The 27,224-nt window shown below is 37.7% G+C and overlaps 1 protein-coding gene across 2 annotated transcripts in view; it reads left to right on the top strand.

Moving 5' to 3' along the window:
• Window positions 1-27,224, top strand: part of PTPRR (protein tyrosine phosphatase receptor type R) — a 241,183-nt gene that overhangs the window by 5,967 nt on the left and 207,992 nt on the right. For both annotated transcript variants that reach the window (XM_036119313.2, XM_036119314.2), the window contains exon 2: window positions 17,902-18,200. In XM_036119313.2, coding sequence (XP_035975206.1) covers window positions 17,902-18,200 — 299 coding nt within the window. The remainder of the gene's footprint in view (window positions 1-17,901; window positions 18,201-27,224) is intronic.

Raw genomic sequence — 27,224 nt, 5'->3', positions numbered from 1 at the left:
CCTAGGAGTCACTGGATATCCCACGAGCATCTTATATTTGTCTGTTAGTACTCAGCATTCCCATCACAATTGCTCTTATTTCTATATTTCCTATCATTGTGAATAACACCAAGATCCCCCACAATCACACAAGCCTGAAACTGTTAACTCATCCTGGACCCCTCCTTTGCTGCTTTCATCCATAAGGTCATAAGTCTTCTCCACTCTCCGTGTTCACATCACTGCCTTGGGGTAGGTCCTTATTTCTCATATAGTATCTTACGTTATCCTCTTATCAAATCCATCCTTCATGAAAATGCCAGAGGTAAAACTCTAAAAAAAAACATACCTGATCATGTTCTTCCCTTGTGAAATTCTTTAATACAGCTATTTCCTTCTTCCTTAAAATAAAACCCAAACTCATTAGCAAGACAGAGTCTTCTACTCTTGGGTCTTTCCTAATTCCATTTCCTAGAACTATACTTGTTGTCTCGTATGCCATCAATAAATGTTCAATGAATGAATAAATACATTCCAGATGTATTAGGCAAAATAAATTCTAATAAATTAAATTACACTGATGAAGAGATTACATCTCATCTTCATAACCGTAAAGAGTAGAATTGATTTTGCTACTGCTCTCAATCCAATTTACATGTATTGGTTACAAAGAAATGAAAATGGAACAGAAAAGCTTTCATTGAAACATAGTCTCTAGGATAAGTTTGTGCACCATGGGCATGACGATAGTTGTAGTGGAGTTGTGTATCGAACTCCACCTAGTTAGACATTGCTGTATGAGTTTCTAGTACTAGATGGATGGGAATAACATGAATGTCTTTATTTTAGATAGGATACATAGCATGATAGTTGTGCACTAAGGAATAGACCCAGAACTCGGCCCTCTAATTACTGATTGGTCATCATCTCTGTCGGAATAACAAATATGAGCCACTCACCCATTCAGAATCAGGTGGGGGTGTGAATAAGTGCGTTCAATATATGAAGACCCCCAATAATCCAGTCCTCCTTCCCTCCCCCAAACAAAAAACAAACCATCACAGCAAATTTGGGAGTATTTGGATGGTTATGTACATTTTCTTTCTCTCTTTTTATATGTAGACCAAGTGTTTATAGAACCATAAAGTTTTGGGATACCACACATTTTTTTTTTTTTTCTGATGGAAAAACACTACACCTAAAGGGAGACATGCTCACATCTGAAGAATGGAGACTAGTTTATGAATTATAAAAAGTCACTTTTTATGAGATGATGGGATCACACATCAAAACCCATTTATTACCATTAGTACTAATGATTACATGGCTGTCATATTTTATGGTAAGTTTATTGTTAAATCTTTTAAAAGCTGTTTACCAAGTCAAATTCAAAAGGTAGAAAAAGCCATTTTTCCCTTTAAAAAGGGATTTTGAAAGATCCTACTTGGCCCATAAGTGCATTCTTCATTTTCAGAGCACTTACAAATGCTGACACACTCAGAGTTACACTGTTATTTCCCAGCATAAAGGATTTTAATAGCTTTGAAAAAATATTTAATGGTAAATTATTATTTTAAGATCAAATTTCCTAATTCATTTTCCACAAATAACATCACCATAAAGTGTCTGTTATTGCGATGATATTTGCCACAGAATGACAATTAGTAAATTTGTATTGTGAACATTATTAGCACTTCCCATTTAAATAATTTTTTATTTGTAAGGCTATTGAGACTTTCCTCATAATCAAATCTTCATTTGATTTCAATTTATTAAGATGTTGGTGTCCGTTAAAATTGCAGCCACCTGGACCAAAAACAAAGCAAGAGTAATTGTTTACATGATGCAGCAATCTAGATCAATATGTTTAATTGCACTGAAGTAAATGCTGAGTTCAGTGAGGACATGAATTATTTTTTTCCTAGTTCAGACCTGAAGCAGTGTCCATGTCCTGACTTAAATGTGCAGAATGGATTAAGGCAGCCCTAAGCTACTGCTCCTTGGAAAAGAGCACAAAATGAGCACAGAGTAAGAGTGTCCACCGGCCCCTGGAGCAGCAGGTACGGAGCAAGACTCTGCTGCTCTTTCACTATAGTAGCCCCCCAACTCCTGATGGACCCTGGAGGGGAAGTCAAACACTACGAGTAACTCCGATCACTGGGTTACTGGGAAGGATGCTCAAAACAAAGAGTGCCGAACACAATATGGTGGTGAGTTAGTTTGAAAGGCCATCAATCCATTAATATGAAGGTGTGGTTTTAAGTTACAAGCAATTTACTTTCTTTGCCTTGTTGATTCAAGACAGTATTTTTATTCTCCCTGGAAGAAAATGAAATAGCTTAAGGAAAGAGGTTAAGAGAAAATTGAAATAGAGGGGAAAATGCCATATTTTTAGATAATCTTTAGCAGAATACCATAGTAGTTAAGAGCATGGATATTGTGATCGGGCTTCAATCCACACACGATCACTTTCCAGCTCTGTAACTTAGGGCAAGCTACTTAATCTTTCTAAGCCTTAATTTTCTCTTTTTATTTTTATTATTTATTTTATTTTTTAAAAATTTCTTCTTTTTAAAAATGGAGGTTATATACTATACAACTGTAGAGTTGTTGTGTATTAAACAGGACAATGTATGTAAATAGCACTGTCTTAGTAAGTGCCATGTAAGTGCTAGGTATTATTTGATTGGGGTAGGAGAGGTTGGGTGACAAATGGTTAACTGGTATCTGGGAGCACCTTCTACTCCGGATAAGAATAGCTGTTAATTGCGTGGTCCTTAGCCAGAAGATGTTCATTTTTCAAAGAAGTATGACAGAGCAGTGCCTTAGACCAGTGATACTAATTTCAAATGGATGAAGGAAAGGACTAAGAATGGAATGGAAGTGTTGACTTATGGGCCTACCAAGTGCCCTCCAAATCCCTAAATGCAGGCAGAGGAGACCAGGGCCGGGATCTCTTCAGGTGGCCACTGGGGACCTCCTTCATCACCCCTCTCCTGCCCCAATATCCAGGCATTTACATCTCTGGAATATCATTACTATGGCAATATTTTAAGTTTTGTATTTTCTAAAGTTCATTTTGCTATGTTTTAACATAATTCTTAATCTGTGAGAATTATTCTTGAAACACTTATTTTTTTCTTTGTCTTGCTATTGGATCCCAGTTTTCAAGTCATCTGGAGAACTCTACTATAAAAATGATGGAAATGGGGCACCTGGGTGGCTCAGTCGCTTAAGCATCGACTCTTGGTTTCGGCTCAGGTCATGATCTCAGGGTTGCAAGATGGAGCCCTTTGGGTTCCTTGCTCAGCGGGAAGTCTGCTTGAGATTCTCTCTTCCTCTCCCTCTGCCCCTCCCCCCCCCACTCAGAAGCACACTCTCTCTAAAACAAATAAATAAAATCTTTTTTAAAAATGATGGGAATAGTTTATAATCTCTATATTTATAAATAATAATATTTTAGCTGTTTGCATAACAATAACTGAAGTATAAAAGATTTTACAAATGCACTGCTTCATTACTCAGCGAGTGCATGTGGAACTCAATTCCTATGATTTCTGCAAAGGGTGGTATTTCTCAGCTTTCCAGCCACATGATCATTTTTCTCTACTTCTGCATTTCCCCAGAGGGCATATCTTGATGAAGTTCTTCTCTTAAAGACCGTGTAGAATTTAAGAGATAGTAGTACTCGCACCTGTCGACCTCTCCTGCAAACATCCTTCAACTCAGTTCTTCAGGAACTGGGGGGCATCTGACTGCATCTGTCTGAACTGACATAAATCTCACTTCCTCAGGCAGAGTCTGAGTCCATTGGTCTCAACCCCATTCCTTCCGTATGACTTATGCTAGTCACATTGTCCCAAAGGGTACTGTCCTAATTATAGTAAGTTCCACTCTGTAACATATATTTATCAATGAAAAATAACTCTATTAAAAATGGGCAGAAATCAAGAAACATGGAACTCACTCATTGTAATTTTGCCACCAGCACATGGCACCCAGTGGATTTTTCCTGAAATGACAGTCACTTCTGTGACTCCCAAATAGAGTTTGCCATTGCACAGCTTAACATTGGGTGGATAAGGTAAATAGGAAGAAGTAAGTAGTTACAGTGGGTTGGAAGTGGGAGTAGGAACTACATTTCCAAACGGAATATTTGAAGAAATGTGAAGGAGTGTTTATATCAAAGAATATGCAGAAAAAGTTTACAAGAGGCCTTAATTAAAATCATTCCTTATTCTTGTACAGTTCAGATCCTCTCCTACATAGAGAAGAATAGAGCCAGCTCTATGAAAATAGACTAATTACTTTCGTATTTAAAAAAAAAATTTTATTATAGATACACTAGACACATCACTGGCCAAACATGTGAAACATTTAAATAGTCTTAGAGAATGACACAGCACCTCCTCATGGGATTATGTTTTCACATCCTAGAAACCAGTGCACAGAATAGATTTTAGGAAAACCATTCCTGGAAGGAGGTGTTCCTTCAATGACAAGCTCGTCCAAGTCTTCTGGGGGTGGAGGGCCATAATGGTTTACAATTTTTATAAATTCAATCATTATCTTGTAGAAACTCTCATTTCTCTTTTTTTTTTTACTCTATGATATAATTGCTCATTTGAAGATGAACCTTTTTTTGGTCAAATTGGTTGTTTGTTGTCAGGATACAAGACAAAACAAATGTGTGTACCTAAAAATATATACATACATACATATATGTATATTGTTAGAATGTAACTAAGACATACAAACTGAATTTTATAAAACTGGCGTTATAGATAGAGCCATAATGGACTCTTTCTAACACTGGTGTAATTTTCTATTAAAAGACTGGTGGGATTGATCATATGTTCTAAATGGGAGGTTATCCTAACAGACCTCGGTCGTCTCATGTCTGGAAGACTGCGGTATTCACTGGGAAGATTCAGGGTGATTACTGTGGGTCCTTATAGCTGGAGATGAGTATTGTGGTGACGTATTGTGTTAACCATTACCAGTGGAATTACAGAACAACTACAAGAGTAGTTTTAATATTTTAATATTGGCCTCCTTACATCCAAGGATATTGTTTCTGGAAATCCCTGCCCCTGTAAGTTCCCAAAGGGTCTTTTATTGTACTTGGTCTATTGATCTAATTGATTAGACCCAGAGAGAAGTAGTTGTCAGTCATAGTACACATTGGACATTTGGAAAGAACAGTGGTGAGAGCTGAATGACACCCTTAATGTCTGGAAACAAAACTTGAACAAAGTGAAAAACAGCCTTTTGAGTCTTTCTGATACATGAATGTTTATGCTATCTATGTAATTTCGTTCTTTTTTGGAAAAATTCTAAACCATAATAAAACATTATAAACTGGAACTTGCCTATAGTCTGGACATTTATTGTCTTAAATTTAAAAGGAAGGTAAAAAAAAATCACAAATTTCAGAGGATACAAAGTAATAAATTACAAAGGGTCACTATCTCCCTCTCCTATAACATGTAAGTTGTGCTCTGTAAGGAAGGGTTTTGAAGATGCAACAAGAGCTTTGATGAAAGGATATATGGAGGAAAGCAAATTTAATTAAAGGGAACTGGATGCTAGTAGCAATCTTAGCTGTCTTACATGAAGCAAAAACAATATCATTTCATTACATCAGAAGAAGTTGGAAAAGTGAGTATAACTATAAAGCTTTAGGTGTAACTTTTTAAATTTTACTTATGGAAAATAAGTGTACTTGTTTATTGTGCTTATGGAAAAATGTATCTCTCTAGAAAAAATCAGCATCATGCAAACTCTAATTGAATTGAAGCTTCTCTTTTCTTGAAGCACAGCGCCTTGTAATCTAGTTGTAGATCTACAAGAACCACTTTCATTCTCTGATGAGAAACTGAGGCTCAGCTCTGAGGAGACTTGCTCAAGTTCATATAGATGGTGATGGTGGGGGGCGTCTTGCACTAAAATCTAGGTCCCTTACCTCCCAGTCCACTGCTTTTTAAAAAAGTATGTTTCTTTCCTTCCTGACTACTATTAATAGGCATCTGCGATATAAGCCATCACTAGTACTCCTATGTATTTTTAACTTTTTCTGAGAGGCATTTACAAATCAAAGGAGAGCCTTATCATTTCTCTTGTAGAAATTCCCGAGGGACTTCCCTGATGTTATCCATTTATATCCACTTTCTAGAGAAGAAAGTGTTGGCAGTGCTTTAAAAACAGTGATTATCCTTTCACAAAATGATCAGAGAACAAAGTTGCCTTTTTTTGATTGGTCACTTTTCCAGGTCTGTTTAGAGAACATTGCTTCATCCTTTTTTTCCTTTCACAAGTTACTGACACTGATTTAAACATTTGCTATACAAAGATTTATCCTGAGAGGGTGTGGGCAAGGCCATTCTACCCTGTGCATCTAAGAATTACCAACACTGAATCTGAAATATTGAATCACAACATACTCTAACTTAACATTGTAATTTCATCCATTTCTCTCTGTTAAAGATCTCTTCAGAGATTACAAGGCCTGTCCAAAATGAAATTTAAATCTTGGAATTTTAAGACCATCAAAACTGGCTATTCGCATGTAAGTGTTGCTTCTATGGTCAAAGTACTTACATTTTAAATGCAGATGAGTATCTTTGACAAGCTGTTTAATAAACGTTCTGTGAGACACCCTATCCCTTCTGGGCTGAAACAGACTGAGTTCTCAGTGAAGATGAGGAATCCTCCTACACATTAATCAACTTTATCTCTCGGTTCTTTACAACTGTTTCAGTCTTTCTCCATTTTCCTAAAGCTTACTATCTTTCCTCCCTTGTCCTCCTCTTATGAGATGACTTCACTTCTACATGGAGAAAATAGAAACCATCAGAAGATAACTTGCTCAACGTCTACCACCAGATCCCTTAACATCCCAGATTTTCCCACCTTCCCCCCTCCCTCCTGTTGTAACAGAAGAAATACCTCTCTCAAACCCCAGGTTCACCCCGCTGCCTGTTCTATGAATCCCAACTCCTCCAGTCTTGTGGGAGAGCTCATGAATATTATGATGTCACCTGCTTTCCCCTACATTTTCAACCATTCCTCAGCTGGCTCTTCCTTTTAAGGAATAAAAGTGCTCACATCTCTCCTACCTTGAAAAAAACCAAATCCCTCAACCCTACTCTCCCTTCCTGATAACACACTGTCATTCTCTTATCACACCTAAATTTGTTTGAAGAGTTGTCCACATTGTTGTTTCCACTTTATCTCCCACTTTGTTTTCCAATTAAATCTAGCTTTCTCCCACATACACACTGGAATTACCTTCTATAAATTTATCAGTCATTTTTTAACTATATAGATTTGCAGTTAGAGAAAAGATGCTTTGATACAGTTTTGAGTTAAAAAGTAGCTTGCAAAACATAGTGTAATCTGTTGGCTTCTTTGAGTCTATAGTTCTGTGAATTTTAATACATGTGTAGATTCATGTAATTACTACCACAATACATAAAAGGTCATTCAGCCCCTGAAACTCCTTCATGCTATGTCCCCCACCCCCGGCCCCTAAGTACTGATAACCATTGATTTGTCTTCCATCACTATAGTTTGTATCTTTTCAAGAATGTCATCTAATGGAATCATACCGTATGTGTTGTTTTGTGACTGTCTTCTTTCACTCAGCCTAATGCCCTTGAGATTCATCCAAGTTGTATGGATCCATAGTTCATTATTTTTTATTGATGAGTAATATTCCAAAGTATAGATGTATCAAAGTTGACCCATTCACGCACTGAAGGACAGATGAGTTGTTTCCATTTGGGGCCAATTATGTCTAGAGCTGGCACAAAAATTTGCAGATTTTTGTGTGAATATAAGTTTTTATTTTTCTAGGGTAAGTATGTAGAAGTGGGATTGTTGGTAAATGTATATTTAATTTTATAAGAAAGTGCGAAACTATTTTCCATAGGCCCTTTGCCATTTTGCATTCCCTCCAACAAGGTATGAGACTTCTAGTTCCTACAGAGACTCTCCAGTACTGAGAATTGTTGGTATTTTTCATTTTAGCAATTCTAAGAGGTGTGTGGTGGTATCATATCACAGTTTTAATATAGATTTTTCTATTGACTAATAGGATTGAGCAGATTTTCATGTACCTATTTGTCATTTATGTATTCTCTTTGACAAAGTGTTCAACTTTAGCCCATTTTTAAATTGGTTTATTTTCTTACTGTTGAGTTTTGAGAATTCTATATGTTTTCTGATTACATATCTTTGCTGGATATGTGATTTACAATTATTTTCTCCCACTCTGTAGCTTGCCTTTTCATTCTCTTTACAGTTGTCTTTTTCAGAGCAAAATTTTTAAAATTTTGATCCAGGCCAGTTTATCAATTTTTTTTTTCATTTATGGATTATGATTTTGGTGTCCTATCCAAGAACTCTTTGCCTAACCTAAGGTAATGAAGATTTTCTCCTATCTTCAAAAAGTTTTAAAGTTGTGTTACAGGATTTTTTTCCATTGGTGCCCGTGGTTCTGGGTCATGCCTCTTGGAAGAATGAAGAGGTAGACCAGATAGAGTGGTGGGCAGCAAAGCAAGATTTCTTGAGCAACAGCAAAGTGATAGTACAAAGCTACTGAGGAGGGAGGGGACCTGAGAGGGTTGCCACCAGAGTTTCTAAGTCTAGGGGATTTACGGGCTGTTTTAATCTGTTAAACCTCCATGAGCATAACTATGTCTATTTAAAAATTCTGTTGGGATTTTTATTTTAATTGGGGATAATTGACATCTTCATTATGTAGTCTTACAATTCATGAACAGGGTATGTCATTCTATTTAATTAGGTCTTCTTTGATTTGTTTTTCAGGATTTCATAATTTCGAGTATACATATCCTATACAAAATCTGTTAGATTTATACCTAAGTATTTTATTTTTTAGAATGGTTATAAATTTTTGTAAAATTTCAGTTTTCTATTGAACATTGCTAGTTTATAGAAATGCCATTGGCTTTTGCAGATTGACTTTGTATTCTACAACCTTACTAAATTCACCTGTGAATTCTAGGAAGATTTTGGTGGATTCTTTGGGATTTTCTACACAGATGATCATGCCATATGCAACTAGATCAGTTTTATTTCTTCTTTTCCAGTATGTATGCATTTCACTTCTTCTCTTTGTCTTATTGCACTGACTAGGACTTTTAATACATATAGAAGTGGTAAGATGTCATAGTTGCTTTGTCCTCTATCTTAGGATGGGAAGCAAGCATTCAGTCTTTCACTATTAAGTATAATGTTAGCTGTGGGTATTAGTGTAGGTGCCTTTTTTTTTATTTTTATTTTTTAAAAATTTTATGAATACATTTTATTTTTACATTTTATTTTATTAAACTTTCTTTTTTTTTAAGTAATCTCTGCACCCAATGTGGAGCTCAAATTCACAACCCTGAGATCAAGAGCCACATGCTCTACTGACTAAGCCAGCCCTGCGCCCCATTATAGATGCCTTTTTAAAGGAAATTCTCTTCTATTTCTAGTCTGCCTAGCTTTTTTAAAACTATGAATAGATACGAATTTTGTCAAATGCTTTTTCTGCATCAGTTGATATAATGTTTTTCTTCTTTAGACTGTCAACATGGTAGATTATGTTGATTGCTTTTCAAATATTGAAGAGGCCTTCCATTCCCAGGATAATCCCCATTTGGTTATGGTATATTATTCATTGTATTATTTCTGCATTCAATTTGCTAATATTTTGTTGAGGATTTTTGCATCTGTGTTCATGAGCAATATTGGTCTATGGTTTTCTTTTTAGTACTGTCTTTCTCTGGCTTTGTTATCAGTATAATTTTGGCCTCATAAAATGATTTGTGAAGTGTCCCTTTTCTATTTTCTGGGAGAGGTCTTGTGAAGTTGTTGTTATATTTTTCTTTAGATGTCTGGTAGAACTTGCCAGTAAAACTATTTGATCCTGAAGATCTTTTTTTCAAAAAAAAATTTAAGTAGACATTTAATTTCTTTTATAATGTTAGGACAGTTTGAGATCTGTATTTCATCTTGGGTGTGAGTTACATTAGCTTGTGGTTTTTGAGGAATTGGTCATTTCATCTAAGTTGTTGAATTTATATGCAAAGGATGATTCATGGTATTTCCTTATTATCCTTTTCATGTCTGCAGGGTCTGTAGTGATAGCCTTCCTTTTATCTGATATTAATAATTTGTGTTTTCTCTATTTCTTTGTGAGTCTTGCTAGAGTTTAATCAATTTTACTGTTCTCAGAGAATCAGCTTTTGTTTCATTGATTTTTCTCTATTTTTCTATTTTCTTTTTTAATTTATTTTTTTTTTTTCTTTTAAAGATTTTATTTATTTGACAGAGAGTGAGAGAGGGAACACAAGCAGGGGGAGTGGTAGAGGGAGAAACAGGCTTCCGGCTGAGCAGGGAGCCTGATGCGGGCTCCATCCCAGGACCCTGGGATCATGACCTGAGCCGAAGGCAGACACTTAACGACTGAGCCACCCATATTTTCCTATTTTCAACGTAATAATTTCTGCTTTTAAATTTTTAATTTCATTCTGCATGTTTAGCATTTATTTTGCTCTGTTTTTGTTTTGTTTTGTTTTTAGTTTCTTAAAGTGGAAGCTTAGATTATTGATTCGAGATCTTTCTTCTTTTCTATTAAAGACATTTAATGCTGTAAATTTTCCTCTAAACAGTGCTGCTTCAATTGCATCCCACAAATTATGATGTTATATTTTCATTTCAGTTAAGTTCAAAACATGTTCTAATTTAGTAATTATTTTTTGACCCAAGGATATTTAGAAGTATGCTGTTTAATTTCCAAGTGCTTGGAAATATTCTTGTTTTCTATTATTGAATCCTAGTTTAATTTTATTATGGCCAGAGAATATATTTTGTATAATTTCAGTTTTTTTAAATGTCTATGTTTGTTTTATGACCCAGGATATGGTCTATTTTGGCGAATGTCCCATGTGCACTGGAAAGGAATGTGTATTCTGTGTTCTTGGTTGGAGCATTCTATAAATACTGTTAAGTACAGTTAGTTGGTGATGTTGTTCTGTTCCTTTATAACCTTGCCATTGCTGATTTTCTGTCTACTAGTTCTATTATTGAGAGAGGAATGATAAAATCTCCAACTATAATTGTGGGTTTGCCTACTTCTCCTTTCACTTTGGTCAGTTTTTGCTTCATGTATTTTTATGCTTTTTTTGGGGGGGTGTATACACAATTAGGATTATTATATATTCTTTTATATATTACATCATTATGTACATTACATTATTATGTGATGTGTCTCTTTGTCCTTGGTAATTTTCTTTGCTCTGAAGTCTGTGTTGTCTGATAGTGGCTTTCTTTTGACTAGTGTTTGCATGATACGTATTTTTTCCATCCTTTCACATTAAACCTATCTGTATCAATATAGTTGAAGTGAGCTTCTTGTATTTCTATAACTGCATCTGAGTCCAGGGTCAAGTGGGGGGACGATGGAGAGAGGAAAAAGCTGTGACAGTTGGTTCCACTCTCTTAGAATGGTAGCTTCCCCGAGAGGAAGAAAGGCTCCCCTCTTGTGGAGTTTTGAGTCCTGTAAGCTCTCATTCATGGCCAAGGCCACTGCTGCCATGACATTGCTTGGGGTGGGGCATGGCAAATGGAGAAAAGAGAGAGTTAAAATGGGGAAAGATCCCTGCAGCCTCCTTTAGCATTATGAGTTCCGTTTTTCAGAACTAGTGTTTTAGAGTGTTTTTCCTGAAGCTGTCTTTGTCTGCACCCTGGCATCCACTACGGTTGACTAGAGAATACCGGGGGAGACAGGGAAGATGGTAAACTCCCTGCTGATGCTGTGGAACTTTGAAGTCCCCCTGCTACTATTTATTTTCCAGAGTCCTCAAATAGCTGTCTCATGCATTTTGTCCCAGGTTTTATTCAGTGTAAACAACAAGGCAGGCTGTGTTTGCCCCATTTTACCCAGACTCTGAATCTTCCATACCCTTTCAAATCCTTTAAAATTATTTTATTTTTGCTCAAGGACTCAACAGGGGAAGATGGTTAGCTTAGTGCTTCTAGAATGCTATCCTCAAGCCTTTTCCATGTTGAATCTGGTCTTCTGAATATCCAGGCTCAGATGTCCATTGATGTATTTTAAGTAAGTAAACCCTATGCAAATGTTCAGGGTTGTCTTGTTTGAATTCTCAGACTCTCTGACACTGGGTACTGCCCTGCACAGACTCCTTGTTGCACTCTTCCCATGCCTTCCATACTTCGACAATCTCCAACTGCTCCTTTAGTATGGGCTTCTCCAGGTCTAGGTTGCAGACTTCTGGTTCTTCTTCACCCACAACTCTTCCTAGGCAGTCTCATCCCTCAGTTTTCCATCAGCTTGCTTATGGTTTTTAAGCACTTATCTCTAGTCCAGAGCTTCCTCTTGAGTTCAATTACATATAATTGCTCTCTAGATATTTCTGCTTCCATATATTGTAGGCACCACAAACTCACATTTCTCTATCTCAATAAAGGCACCCCCATATAGTCAGTCACCCACTAGAAACAAAATTACCCTTGAAACCCCATTGTTGGTTCCCTCCCAGAACATTAACTCAATCATTGAATTAATACTTCTCCTCCTCCTCTCCCCCACCCCCCTCCCTCTTTTTGTCAATTCCAGTGTCTTTTTTTTTTTTTTTTTCCAATGCACAAAGGTGCTTTTATTAAAGCACAGGGACACGACCCTGGGGCAGAAAGAGCTGCACTGCAATTGTGAGGAGCAATTGATTATATACGTTTAAGTTGGGGGGGTGGTACAGAGATAACGGAAGTCTCTAAAGGGATTTTCATACGTTAAAGAAGAAACAGGATCCTTGAGGCCTGGCTGTTGTCAAGCTAAGATTGCTTTAGATTGCTTTTTGCCTCTAGCAAAGCATTAACATTAAGGTAGCCCTGAGTTCCTTGAGGAGTGTTATACTCTGAATGTCTCAGATATTTATCAATGGTCTGCAAATTTTTATCTACATTTTTTTTTTTTTTTTGCTTTTGTTCTCCTCCTCATCTCCACCCCACCCCCTCCTGCCCAACAGTTTCGACCCTTAAATCTTTAAGGTTGCTGAGAGTGGAAGGTCTTATCTTCTGTAACATCTTCCTGCTGAATAGAGGTACAGAGATGTCCCTGCCTATGAGTCAACATTGGTCAGTTGGGGAATTTATATATAGGAGTTATGAAAGGCAGAGGCAGCTGAATCCAAGGTAGACAACATATATGAATCTCCTGGAGTAGGAAGGATCATCTGTCGACTAGATTCACCTCGGCTCCATCCCTCTCCTGCCACCTAGTCTGGGGCCATTCTCCTGTCATCTAAAATATTTTACCTGGTCCCTTTGCACTTACTCTCACTTCCTTCCAATCTGTTTTCTTGTCTAGCTAGGGAATCTTTCAGAAATAGACATTTTATCTTGTCATTTCCCTCCTTAAATTTTGTAAAATGTTCGATTTCTCTAATGCTTCACTTCTTGAGTAAAGGTATTCAATGACTTAGTACGTGTCAGCCTCTCTGTATTAGTTTCCTGTTGTTGTATAACAAATGACCCTAGAATGTAATAGATTAAAACAGTACACATTTACTGTTTCTCAGTTTCCATGAGTCAGAAATCTGGGCATGGCTAACTGGGACTTCTGCTTCAAGGTCTCTCATAACCCTTCCATTAGAGTGTTGGCCTGGGCTGGGCTCTTAAAGGAAGGCTCATCTGAGGAGGGATTTGCTTCCAAGATCATTTACATGAATGTTGGCAGGAATCAGTGACCCTGAGGGCCTTAGTTCTCTCCTGGCTTTTGGCTAGAAGCCTCCGCCTTGACATGGACTTCTCCAGCAAGGCAACTTGCTTCATCAAAGTCAGCGGGAGAGGGTCTCCTAACAACACAGAAGTCACCTCTTTTTTACCTAATCAAGGACGTAACAGCCCATCACCTTTGCCATTATCTGTTGGTTAAAAGTCGCGAGTGAGATCCAGCTCACTCTCAATGGGAGGGGGTTATACAAGGATGTGAATGCTGGTAGGTGTTGATCACAGAGTGATCTGTAAAGTCCGTCTACCATAATCTCTCACCTTCTTTTTCACATCTCCTTTCTTAATCTCTCTGTGCTGCTTTCTGTATTGTTACCTAAACTTTTCCAATTTACTGAATCTCTGTTCAGTGGGGTCTAGTCTACTATATAACCTATACATTGAGTTTTGTCAATTATTATATTTTTTGTTTCTATGCTTTCCACCTGGATTGAAAGAGGCCCATTCCCTTTCCTTAAATTCTTGTTATTTTCTTCTTTTATCTCTTTGGGTGTTTTAAATCAACTTATTGTAAAGCCTCCTTTACTTTTCTCTTTTATTTATTCTTTCTTAGGTGAGAATCTTCCCACTCCATCTTCTGTCTCTCATGACAGTAATCTCAGTGTGCTTTGTAATTTTTAAAATCTATGAGTGTGTCTTCAGTGGGACTTATCTTCCATGGCAACACATGGAAGTTGCATTTATATACTTGTTTCTAGAGACATCACTATGAGAGTGATTTTTCAGTTGCCTCTGTCTAAAACCCTATAATACATACAGGTTCTAAAACAAGTTTTCTTTCTTAAGTTTTTTTCTCTTTCTTGGTTTTTCTCCTATTCTCTTACCATCCTTCTCACTTGCCTTTGCTGGCTCCTTCATTCAGCTCCCTGGTTCAAAATACTTGAATTCTACAGTGCTCTGTCGTACATAGTCTTCTCTTCATCATCAACATGCAGTCACTTGGCTTTAAATTTTATCTGTATTGGATGATTCACAAATCTATCTTTCTCTCTCTCCAACCATGAACTACAGTACACTTAGCTATTAAATGTCTAATTCAGAAGTTTGATATTTAATAGTCATCTCAATCTTAACATTACTGAATTGTTTACTTGAGTATATTCATAATGCTGAAGTGAAGGAGGCAATAGAGAGGTGGCATTTGAAGATAAAGAAGACAAAACTAATTCCAGATACTAGCTCAGTGGTCCTCAGCTTCAGAGTTTGAATGTGAGAAGAATTCAGTAATAAATCCAGATTCCTAGGCTACATCTCCAGAGATTCTGCTTTGGTAGTTCTAGGCTGGGATGTAGGACTCTGCATCTTAATATCCCAGGTGTTTCTGATCTAAGCACAACACTTTGAAAAACTTTTTCCTGCCTAATGGTTATGGTGGGGTTCCTAATATCATGCTGCCAACTGGGTTCCCGTTATTTAAGGACAGGGCATGAGTAAGTCTTTCCCCATACACAACTGGGTAAGTCTGGGAAATTTTAATTGTGTTACAATTGGACTTAAAATTAGATTTTTTTCACCTTTCCTTTTAGGCCAGTTTTAGCACAAGAGACATTTGTTGGTTGCACTAACCTATCTTATTTAAATAAAGTGGCTCTGACAGGGTTTGCTGTGATTGATAGCAGAAAAAAAGAAAGAGTGAAGATGATTATGTAACTTTCCCAGTTCTTTATTCATCTCTCCTCATATATCTGCCTTCTCTGATCTAAGCCGTATCTAAGCTGTAAGCACTTCTTTCTTTCTTATTGAAATTCCCCATTCCCCACTATTTTATCTTTTACTTCCTAAATCTTGTAAGGCCCTGTCTTTTTTGCATGTTAATCTTTATTAACATGCCCATTTCAATGGCACTATTGTGGCAGATATAGTTTTCACGCTACTGAACATTATAGATTCCTCTTTTTCGGGAAGGGCCAAGTCCCTCAGGTGAGAAACCCAAATTCATTCAAGCAGATAGTATGCCTTTCCCAAAACAACAGGCCATCTTTAAATGAGGAGTATTAAAAAAGCCAACTAAGATAAAAATAGTACATCCATTCTATTTCTTAACTCCAAGTTGACCACTTCTTTGTTGCTCTTTGCCAGAGTGAGAGAGAGGGAGAGAGCGCATGAGCAGGGGTGAAGGGCAGAGGGAGAGGGAGAAGCAGACTCCCTGCTGAGCAGGGAGCCCAGTGATGTGAGGCTCCTCCCAGGGCCCTGAGATCATGAGCAGAGCCGAAGGCAGGCGCTTAACCGACTGAGCCACCCAGGCACCCCTAGATTCAGTTCTCTAAGAAGGGAAGGAAGAAAGAGCTCTCTTTTCAGAAATATAGAAACTCTTCCAGGACACTGTAGTATTAGTGAGTTAATTCCTTTTAGTAAAGTTCTAAAGGAACATCTCATGGTCAGAAAGTCAATATACATCTAAAACATTTTAGCACCGTTCTCCATTAATAAAACAGTGCAAGAATAATAACATTGCAGTGCCCTGTTCTGAATTTCATAAATTATACATGTTCCTAATGACAGTTTCATTTCCAAATCTGAAGAACTCTTATCAGAGAAACAAAATTTATAGGTATTTTAAGGTCATCACTGTCAAGTCATCATCTTTGGCAAATTATGATAGCTTGGTATGCTTTTTAAAAAGTTATAGTCTATTAACAAACTCAGGACTGAAGATATGATGATTAGTTTCTATTACTATTTCAGAATTCACATGAAATATAAGTGTGATTTGAATGATTTGAAAGGCTAAAGTCACTGGACCCAAAGATGATTCCCAAACTGTCTGTTACATCATGGAAAAAAAGCACTGAAGCTGACTAAAAAATCACCTGTCTTTATATCCCTAAGCAAAAGTTTAAAGCATATTTCAGGAAGAATTGCTGAAGAGGCTAGAAATATATGCTGGTCACAAAAGGCTTGATGGAGGGCAAAAGCTGTAAAAACTAGCAGTTCCTCTACTATGAATATTCAGTAAGAATTCTAGGCATCCCAGAATTCTTGTAAAAAGAGGTAAGTAATTTTCTAAGGACAGTATTTGTACAGCTTACTGTTGCCATCAACATACCAAGGGAAAATCTGGGGTGCCTAGGGTTGCTAGGCACTATGTGGGTGGCATTACTATGTTGTGATCTGCTTACTCTGCTGATCATCTTATGTAGAAGATCTTAAGTTTGCTTTTCTTTGTTTTTTTTTTAAGATTTTTTATTTATTTGAGAGAGAGAGAGAGAACATGAGCAGGGGAGGAGCAGAGAGAGAGGGAGAAGCAGACTCCTCGCTGAGCAGGGAGCCTGATGCAAGGCTCAATCCCGGGACTTGGGGATCATGACCTAAGCTGAAGGCAGCTGCTTAACCTACTGAGCCACCCAGGCCCCTTAAGTTTGCTTTTCTAATTGATGCTTGACCTAGTGATATTCTTTTGGCTTACGTGTACATGTTATCTCTTTCCTCCTGTGGCCAATGACAAATAGGAGAAAGAGTTATTCAAGTCCATGGATATTTACCTAACAGAAGAAATAAAGGTGAACGTATTTTGTTATCTGGACAGCCATATTAGTGAGTAAGAAGGAGAGAATGGATGTTGTTACAGAATTGGAAGTTGCGACCATAATGAGTCTCCTCAGATTTCTGTCCTCAGCTTAAAATATTCTACAAGCATTTAAAAAAATTATACATTGCTAACTATAAGCAAGATAAAATAAGTATAAAATAAGAATTGTATAAAAGGCTATTGATTAAAGGGAGGAAAGCTTAACTATGACATAAATGGTTATTTGAGGAACAGATAGGACATTCAGGAATAGAAGCTCAACTGGGTGTTAGACCTGGGATTGTAGATAAAGGAGGAAATTCTGGACTAAAAGACATATAAGAATATCTGATAAATAGGACATTTTCAAACTACACCCACTTCTGTCTACCCAAAGTCTCTGAGATGCCTCCATACCACCAAATGTGTTCTATTTGTGGGAAAATGAAGCAGGGGAAAAGGTGGAGACCAACTCATCTAAATTCTTCACAAGTGTTAAAGCTGCCTGAAGACGGGTAATTCTCTTTATCAGATATTTCTACTCATCTCAGTGAAGGTCTTTGATTTTTGTTTTTGCCTTCTCCTCATTTCAGGGTGCTTTTCAGGAAATAATGATCAGTTCTTGGCAATTCATCAGAAGAAGAGTGGGAAGCCAGCATTCGTTTATCACCATTCGCAAGACATTGAGAAGAGCCTGGACATAACTCCACAAAAGATATATAAACATAGCTACCATTCCTCTTCTAAAACGCAAATAAACGAACAGCACCAAATTGTTAATTCAGCATTTCCTAGACCTGCATACGACCCATCTCTCAATCTGCTGGCCATGGCTGGTCAAGATCTTGAAGTGGAAAACCTTCCAATCCCTGCAGCAAATGTAATTGTGGTGGTAAGTACTGCGTTATGCTGACGCTGATACTTTCCTCTGTGGTTGTTGCTTGAAAACAAAACCTAATGGTGAATAGTTATCATCAGATCTCAATGATTCTTTACCCCACCACTTCTCATTCCTTTATACGTCTTTTTTTTTTTTGTTACTTGATTATTGTCTTTTGGCTTCCTCTTGAATGTAAGCCCATGAAATAAGAAACCTTGTCTGTATGCTCTGTGCAGAGCACAGTGCCTGGCACATGTGGGTACTTAATAAATATTTGGAAGGCAGCAATGCTCACCACTATACCACCAACACTGCATAGTACTTAATAAATATTTGAATAAAAAATGGCTTTAGGAAGGCCTTGCAGTTACAGTAGATAATATTTTGCACTGAGCCTCTGTCTTCTGTGATAATCTGTTCTAAGCAGATAGGCTAAGTCTCAGTTTATATAAATAAAATAGTACTTCCTGAAGATCTCTGGGTACTTGTCTCAAATTGTAACAAGTGAAGAGACCACTGAAAGGAAGGGGTGTTGTGGGGGGGGGGGGAGGTAGTTTTCTGTCACTGGAATAAATAAGATGGTTTGGGAGTAATTGATGGATAATATTCCTCATATCCCTGAGCAGGCATCAGCCTTTATTAATCAAGATGATGCAGTGATTCCACTGCTTGTATTCTTAGGGTATATAACCCAGGCCAGAGTTTCCCAATTTATGGAGATATCACAGCTTAAATACATGCTGAGGTTGACGCCCTGTTTAGACTACAGTGCCTCTTAAGTTTAAAGTCACAACAGGAGGATACGCATTAAAACTACAAATCAGTAGCTAAATGGTTGTTATTGCATTTCTGCCCCCAAATATAATCAAATATGTTGACTTTTAAGGCCAAGATCATTCAATTAAACCATGTTTGCATTTTGACAATCTCTCTATGAGCCAAATGTAATTAAATCTAACAAACTTTTTTTTTTTCCTTTCCTTTATTTTTTATCTACTACATATAGGACACTTGGTATTGACAATCAAAATCTATTCATTGATGCTTTCAACTAGCATGCACTGAGTATTTATTATGATCCTGTTGTCATTTGGGGGATCCAGAAATAGAGCAAATGAAATGGAATCTCTGGCTTTGCTTGGGAAATGTCTGAGAGGAAATGTCAGTAATTCAATAAAAAAATCATAAATTGAGAACGCAAGATGAGCTCTTGTTACAAAATATGTGGGTCACTTGGCTCCTGAAATACTTGAACAAATTTTGTGCATTTACATAAGTAACAGATGTTCTGAAGGTGAAAGCCATGTACTCTGTCTATTTGGTGAAGATAAATGATGATAATGATGTGGCTGTATCTGGATGTGCCTGTGTTAATGCGAGGGCTCATGGGAGATATTTCCTCTGGTGACCATCATATTCCCATTGTTGTCAACTCTTAAAGTCACTGTGAATTACTGTTCAAGAGGTTTGTTCTGTCTTATAATGTCATGTACTGTCTAGTTAATTTCATATTATGGAGGATAAAAGGCATCAGTGAGGAATTCTGGCAGGTCATTTCACTTTTAGCTTGTTTGTGGTTTGGAAACTCATGAAGAAGCTGTGCTTTTTCTTACAGGTGATGATTACTTGAAGGCAATAGGTGATTTTGCTGTATTAGGCTTCCCTAACCTCCTTGATCTAGTCTCTAACCATGCTGTGGCTATGCTGCTTGCAACAGTTACTAGTGTTAATGTTTCCTGTAATCTATTGGCATTACTTATGCAGGTGTGATTTAGTAGGAAAACCAGGAAAATAGGGTTATTTTTTAATAAATCAGTAATGTTCTACTGACTCAAAAAGTAGACAGTCACCATTCAGTCAAGTATCAGCTGGTTTGAAGGTTCATTCTGTCCAGAAAAGAGGTTTAGAAATGAAGTATAGATGATGAAAGGGAGATAACTCTGGTGGCTAAATGACTTTGATAGAGTAATTGATGATTGTGTAGCTAAGGTGTACATGTGTTTTATGTGTGTATATACACACACACACACACACACAGAGTATTACTTGAGGAATATTGCAGGGGTACCAAAGAATTATTTTATGGCTTAATTGATACCAAAATGAGTAGTGTTTATTAGTATTAGTTTCCTGAATTAGAGAAATTACCAGGATTTTTTTTTTTTCAGCCAGAGTAAAAACACCAGTGCCAAATTCATATATATATATATATGCATGCAACTTTTAAGGATTCCATTGAGAGGGAGAGATGACTTTTTTTCCTCTTCCTATATTTTTTTCTCTCCCTCTTGTTTCTGACATCATTAAGACAGTGAATTATAGAATGAGAAATTTAACAGGGACATGAGAGATGTATGTGTCACTCCTTTCCTGATTCCCAGTTGGCTCCACAAAGCATTTCATTAGAGCATTTATCCACAAATGAATTTTTTTCCTTTTCGTCCTTTCTTTTATGATCAGGGAAATCTGTAGTTCATTTATTCCAAGGAGAGAACAGTGTAATTAGAATGTTTATCCCAAAGAATGCTAATTACATTTCAGAAGCTCAATTAAGAAGCTGTTATTAGGATTTCTGTACAAATGCAATATAGAGGCAATATGAATGTCCTCAAGGTCAGTGCTGTAGTAGGAGTCAAAAAATGGCTTTAAACAAATGTGTGCTAGAAATTCCGTAGTTATACATCAGGCCACAAGACCATGACATTGGGAAGGAGAGAATCTAGAGGTATGAATGAAAATGGTAGCATGGAAGCAGCTGCAGGATTTTCCAGTTCAGCAAGTTCAGCCTACGTTGCCGAGTGAAGAATGTTCTAGCCTGGGAAAAATCTGAGAAAACTGGGACTAGGAAGGCTTTGAAATCTAAAAGGTGGGGGGATTATGGCTTACTTCATAGGATGATCTTCATAGGAAGGAAAATAAAAGGAAGAAAAAGGAGAAGGGATAGGAGGAAGAGGAGGATGAGAAAGGAAAGTGGAGGGGAGAAAATGGGAAGGGATGAAGGTAGGGAGGAAGGAAGGGGGAGAAAAGAGAGGATACAGTGGCAGTTCTTAGGACAGGGGAAGACTTCTCTAAGCACATAAGAAGATGATGGAGAGTTTCCAGGAGCCTCAGATGGTCTCTGTGAGTTTTCTAGAGTCCTAAATCTTGTCTTGCTCACCATTCACCCAGACCAGCACACAGACATTCTCTGATTTTTTGACACAAACTTTCTTTGAAAATATTTTTATCAAGCAGTGATTTAGAAGACGATTAAAACCAAATGCTTTGGATAGCTGGGTTTCGGTTACATCCTGAGCTCTGCGTTATGCCTCACTTCAGCTTGGTTCTGCTGTTGACCAGTTTTTGAGTTTCATCTTACAGGGAAAGAGATAATTTCTAGATGTGATCTGAAGGACTTAGAAGGTCCAGCTTTCTCATTGCTTTGACACAATAAATAAATTTTGTAGCATTTCATGTGTTATGTGGCATTTCATGTGTTTTGTAGCATTTCGTGTGTTATGTGGGTAAGTAATGGTTGGGTACTTTTTCAAAAGACATATTATTATTTGTTTTTTTGGGAAAGATTTTATTTATTTTAGAGAGAGAGAGCAAGCAGGGGGAAGAGCAGGCACAGGGGGAGGGGGAGAGGGAGAGAATCTCCCTCAGACACCACGCTGAGCGCAGAGCCCGGTGACCCTGAGATCATGACCTGAACCCGATGACCCTGAGATCATGACCTGAGCTGAAACCAAGAGTTGGACACTCAACCAACCGAGCCACCCAGGTGCCTCAAAAGACATATTGTTTTAATCATAATTTTGTATTTGTGTAGGGAATGTCCCAAAAGGTGATTTAACCTATGTACCTACCATTGGAATTCTACCATATCAGGGAAGGTTTATTAGTTAGGAATATTTTGTGGCAAGTGACAAGAATCCAGTCCAAACCAGAGAAAATTCGTGGTTCAGGTAACAAACATTTCTGTAGTATGTATAGCTTTAGGTATGGTTTGACAAAGACAAATAACTGACCAGGATCAGTCTCCCAGCTCTGCTTTCCCTGGGGTGACTTCATTCTCAGACTGATTCTCTTTTCTTCATCTCAGCGTGGTTTCCTGAAACGCCTGGAGTTTTATCCTTGCAGGTTCATAGTTAGTGGAAAAAAATTGCCCTTTCACAACCGTCAGTAATATCCTGGGCATCTCTATGACGAGTCCAATTTAAGTTAATTACTCACTTCATCCCTGAACAACTTTCAGCCCAGTGATAATATTAGGCTAATTATCTCAAACCTAAACTACATGCCCCACCCCTAGAGCATCCCTAAAAGCCCACAAGCTGTTTATGAAAGGGGAGGTTACTTGAATAAAAATTGAGATGCTATTAACAAGCAAAGATAGAATAGATGTCAGATGCCAGTTAAATGTCTGCTAAAGCAGAGTATCTGGACTTCAATTTTTATTAAGACACAATAGCCCCTTCAAGAAATAATGAGGATATGAGGACTTACAACTTGGCCTCAATAATGTGATTCTTGTACTCAGGAATGGGTGACTAAGGTTGTACGCTAAACTTTCTGACAGTGGCCCTATTAGGCAGCAAATTTTCTCTGACAGAGGAGAAAATTCAGGTGCCTGGGCAATGTCCCAACACCCAGACTATTTGCCAGTTAGGATTTAGTGTAATCTGTTAGATGTGCGATACTATGTCTCAAGAATGTCTCAAATTTGTGAAAACCACTGTTGCCCGTGTACGGTTTTTGATGCTGCTTATATGGGGGGCGGGGCAAGAATGCATGTTGAGCTATAGTGGAGGCAAGTGCATGGGCTCATTCCTGAGCTAAGTGACTGGCTCATGGTGGGCAACTCACAGAAAGTGTGATTCAAATGCAGGCTTTCGGAAAATTATGAATTATTTTATGTGAAGGGTATTGGGGTCAAATACTAAATACTGAGTCCAAAATGCTAAATGGATGTAAGACACAAGCCTACTGTAATGAAGAATGTGACTCAGATGTCTTCCAATAGCCTTGGGACACTTGTCCCAAGTTCCTAGAGGGAATAAATATAAAAGCCTGAGAGAAAAACGTACTATGGTGGTACATTTGTTAAATAATAAAATGTGTAACTCTTTTTCTTGATTTTCAAGTAAATGTAGTCATGGTTTAGAAACTTCTTTTCTGTCTTCCTTGAAAATGGTATTTTGTCCATAGACCCTACCCATTTTGTCATTTTGGATTTGATCTGCGTATTAGTTGTTTATTATTGCATAACATATTACCTCAACATGTAACAGTTTCAAACGAGAAATAGTTCTGATTTCACAGAGTTTCTGAAGGTCAGGAATCTGGGAGCAGATTAGCTGCGTAGTTCTTCTGCCTCAGGGGTGACTGCAGCCAAGCTGTCAGCGGGGGCTACCTCTGCGTACTTGACTGAGCTGAAGGCTCCACTTGCAAGCTCTCTCACATGGCTGTTGGCAGGAGACTTCAGTTCCTCAACACGTGGACATCTCCACAGGGCTGCTCACAATATGGCTTCCTCCAGAGCATGCGAAGAGAGAGAGACACCACACTACCATGATGACCTAGTCTCCAAATCACACAACATCTTTCTCACTTTTTCTATTCATTAGGAATGAGCCGCTGGGTCTAGCCCATACTCATGGGGAGGGGACTACAGGGGGCATGAATACCAGGAGGCCCGGATCATTGGGGATTATCTTAGAGTTTGGGTACCACGATCTTCAAAGCAAAATTGGGGCATCTTTGTATTATGCCATTGCTTGTTATGTACTCTTACCTATGAACCTCAGGAAAAGTAACTGTATGCTGAAACCAAAGGTAAATTTACAGAAATTTCATCATATAATGATGGAAGAAACTATGTCTATGAAGAACCTTCAAGCATCAGAAAACCCTCATGATTAGTTTCCAGTGCACAGATAAAGAAATTAAGGCCCTGTACCAGTAACTTTCTCCAGGTTCTACAGTTAATAGTAAGTGCTACCGGCAGAATACAAATCCCAATTTGTCTGACTTCAAAACTCAAACATTTTAAATTTTACCATAAGCCATTTGCTTTGGGAAAGTATTGTACACTTTCTCAATAGACGATTTAACTTTATGGATTACATTTTATTTAAGCTAATGACAATGTTAATTTTTATCCTCTCAAAGTATACTCATTGATACCTACAAGTTAATGTTGAAGCCAGAGAATAAAAGGTATAAGATCCATCATGGCCAGTCTAGAGATTATAATCAGAAAGGAATTGTAGTGTCAAATTAGATTTTATTTTTAAGAAAGTCTAGAAAAAGAAATTCTGTAATCTACTTCAGAAATTTGGCTAAATTTTTGCTCTTTTCGTAACCTAAATTAGCTTCATGTTAAACTATCAGATCTTCTTATATAATCACCTTTCTTTTTATCCCAAATGTTTGCATTTTGGAAAGCTTTGTGCTTAAAGTCTCCAGATATTATTGTACCCGTGCAAATTGTCTTAAAGTAGAAATTTCGTTCTTGAGCTTGGCATAATTGTCACCATCTGTTGCTTTTCTCCATTTCTCACTACTAAAGCAGCAAGAAGGATGCTGGAACACATTCTGTAGATGCTACAGGTCAAGCTGAGGCAATATCTGTGTGAAGTTTTGACACTGGACCACTTAGTGCATCTGCCTGTTTTGGATCATTTAGAGTCAACATTAGGATGACTGGAGTCTTAAGAAAACTGGTTTAATTGATTATCATACTAATTGGATATTGGATACTTAGTAATATTTTTGTTTTGACTCCCAAAGTAATGTACTTTCATAGAGTTTCAGAATATTTAGAAATAAAGAGAAGGAAAAATAGGAATAAAAATAATCCTTAACTGTTAGATAATAATGTCATATTGATATATATATATCTGTATAGTCTCATATATTAGGTATGGACTATTTTACAGATATATGGAATCTGCATACATAAAGCTTGCAGTTTTTTTTTTTTTAAGATTTTATTTATTTGAGAGAGAGAGAGCGTGAGACAGAGAGAGATCTTGAGCAGGGGGCAGAGGGAGAGGGAGAAGCAGACTCCCTGCTGAGCAGGAAGCCTGATGCGGAACTCGATCCCAGGACTCTGGGATCATGACCTGAGCCTAACTAAGGCAGATGCCTAATCGACCAGCCACCCAGGCACCCCTGCAGTTTTTTTTTGTTTTTTTTTTACTTAGTTTATATTTTGGACATCTTTTGGTTCCATTAACTGTCTTTATAAAGCATCATTTTTAACAACTGCTAAAAATTCCATTGTATAATAGATTTACCATTTTATGTATTGACTTACATTCCCAACACACTCAGTGGTTTAAGGCAGCTAACTCTGAGGAGAAATAAATGTTGACTGTGACAAACATAGTATTCTTTTCATTGCAACTGCCTGGTTAATATTATTTTTTTTTAATTTTATTTTATTATGTTATGTTAGTCACCATACAATACATCATTAGTTTTTGATGTAGTGAGCTTATCCTAAGGGAAACTACTCTTTTTATGAACTCTATATGTAGTTATAATATGGGGTCTATTTTTTCTCTTGCTTGGCCAAATTATTTATGTTCCATCAACCTTAAATCTAAAGCAAGGGAAATACTTAAAGCAATCAAAGAAGTTAGTAGGACAAAAAAGAGGATATTCTGTTAAGAACACATAAATGTTGTATTTCAGGATTTTTCATTTGAGGAAGTTGGAAAGTTCTGCGTGTCTTTATGTTGGCGCCTAAAAACTCTTTGTGATCTAAAATTTCCCCAATAGTGTAAAAACAAATTGTGTCAGCAGATGAACAAAGAAGGTATCTTTCCTTTGGAGCAAATATTTTCTTGTCTGGTCTCTCTCTAAAAATGGTGCTGTGGGGTTTTCCAGTTGTTAAGAACTGTTCTCTTGTACCCTCTGTGAGTGACTTTGTCTCTTTTTCTTTCTTTTCTTCTTTCTTTCTCTGTTTCTTTCTAATCATAAATCCTATGAAGCATGCTTAGGGTTTCTATTTGTTTGTTTTGTTGTCGTGACTATAAAATGCTCCACTTTAAAATCTAACTGCTAATGGATAATTAGACTGGACTTTCTGGGCTTCTGACCCTGCCTGGTCATGATCAGTTTGGTACCATTTTTAGTTCCTTCAACTTGATCTCTATAGGTCTGATGGCAGAAACAATTTGTTCCTTTGTCTGGTTTTAGGAAAACACAGGAGCTAAAAGTCTTTGGAAGGTTCTCTCCCCTGGCAAAGTTACGAAGCTTCCTCATTGGCAGCTTTTACCTTTAGTAACTGAGCATAGCATAGCTGCCGCTTCAGATGACAAGTGACCACAGGGCCACCGCCTGCCCTGTCATCCTTTCTCTTCCAAACCACATGTTTCCATGAGCCAAGACTGTTCTAGCAAACCCCACTTCTCACACCAAAATGTAAAGGGAAAATGCTTCCTGTGTCTCTCTCCTCTACTCTTTACCCTCCGTACTTCGTTTATGACATGTCTGGCCAGCAGATGTGAAGAGGGGGCAGGTTTCTCTCACCAAGCAATTCTGGGCCACCAGCTGGGGGTCCTACAATTTCACTCAGTTCTGACACCATCTACTTGGGAGATCACATCCTTTGACTTACTAGATTGCCAGTGAATTCTAAAAGCTATTATGAGTCAGGCATAGAGAAGTGGAAGAGACGCATTGGACAAATAGAAAGGACATGGGACAAAGGGATGGAGTGCAGAGCTTCCATGTCTTCTCTGGGTGTGCTGTTCTGTCAGCACCACCCTGTGTTCGCCAACCCGGAAGCTCTCCGAACCCCATTCTTTTGTGTTTTTATGGAGGCTTCCTTATGTAGACATGATTGATTAAATCATTGGGCATTGGCGATTCTTCAACCTCCAGCTCCCCTCCTCTTCCCGGGGTGGGGGGGACTGAAAGCTCTGTCCCTCTAATCACTTGGTTGGTTCCCTTGGCCACCTGACTGCCCATCTTTAGGGTGTTTCCAAAAGTCACCTTATTAACATAAAACCGATTGAAAGGGCTTGTTATGAATAATGAAAA

This window comes from Halichoerus grypus, chromosome 6 (genome assembly GCF_964656455.1).
Source record: "Halichoerus grypus chromosome 6, mHalGry1.hap1.1, whole genome shotgun sequence".
Classification (NCBI taxonomy): Eukaryota; Metazoa; Chordata; class Mammalia; order Carnivora; family Phocidae; genus Halichoerus; species Halichoerus grypus.
This window is presented reverse-complemented; position numbering and strand designations above follow the sequence as displayed.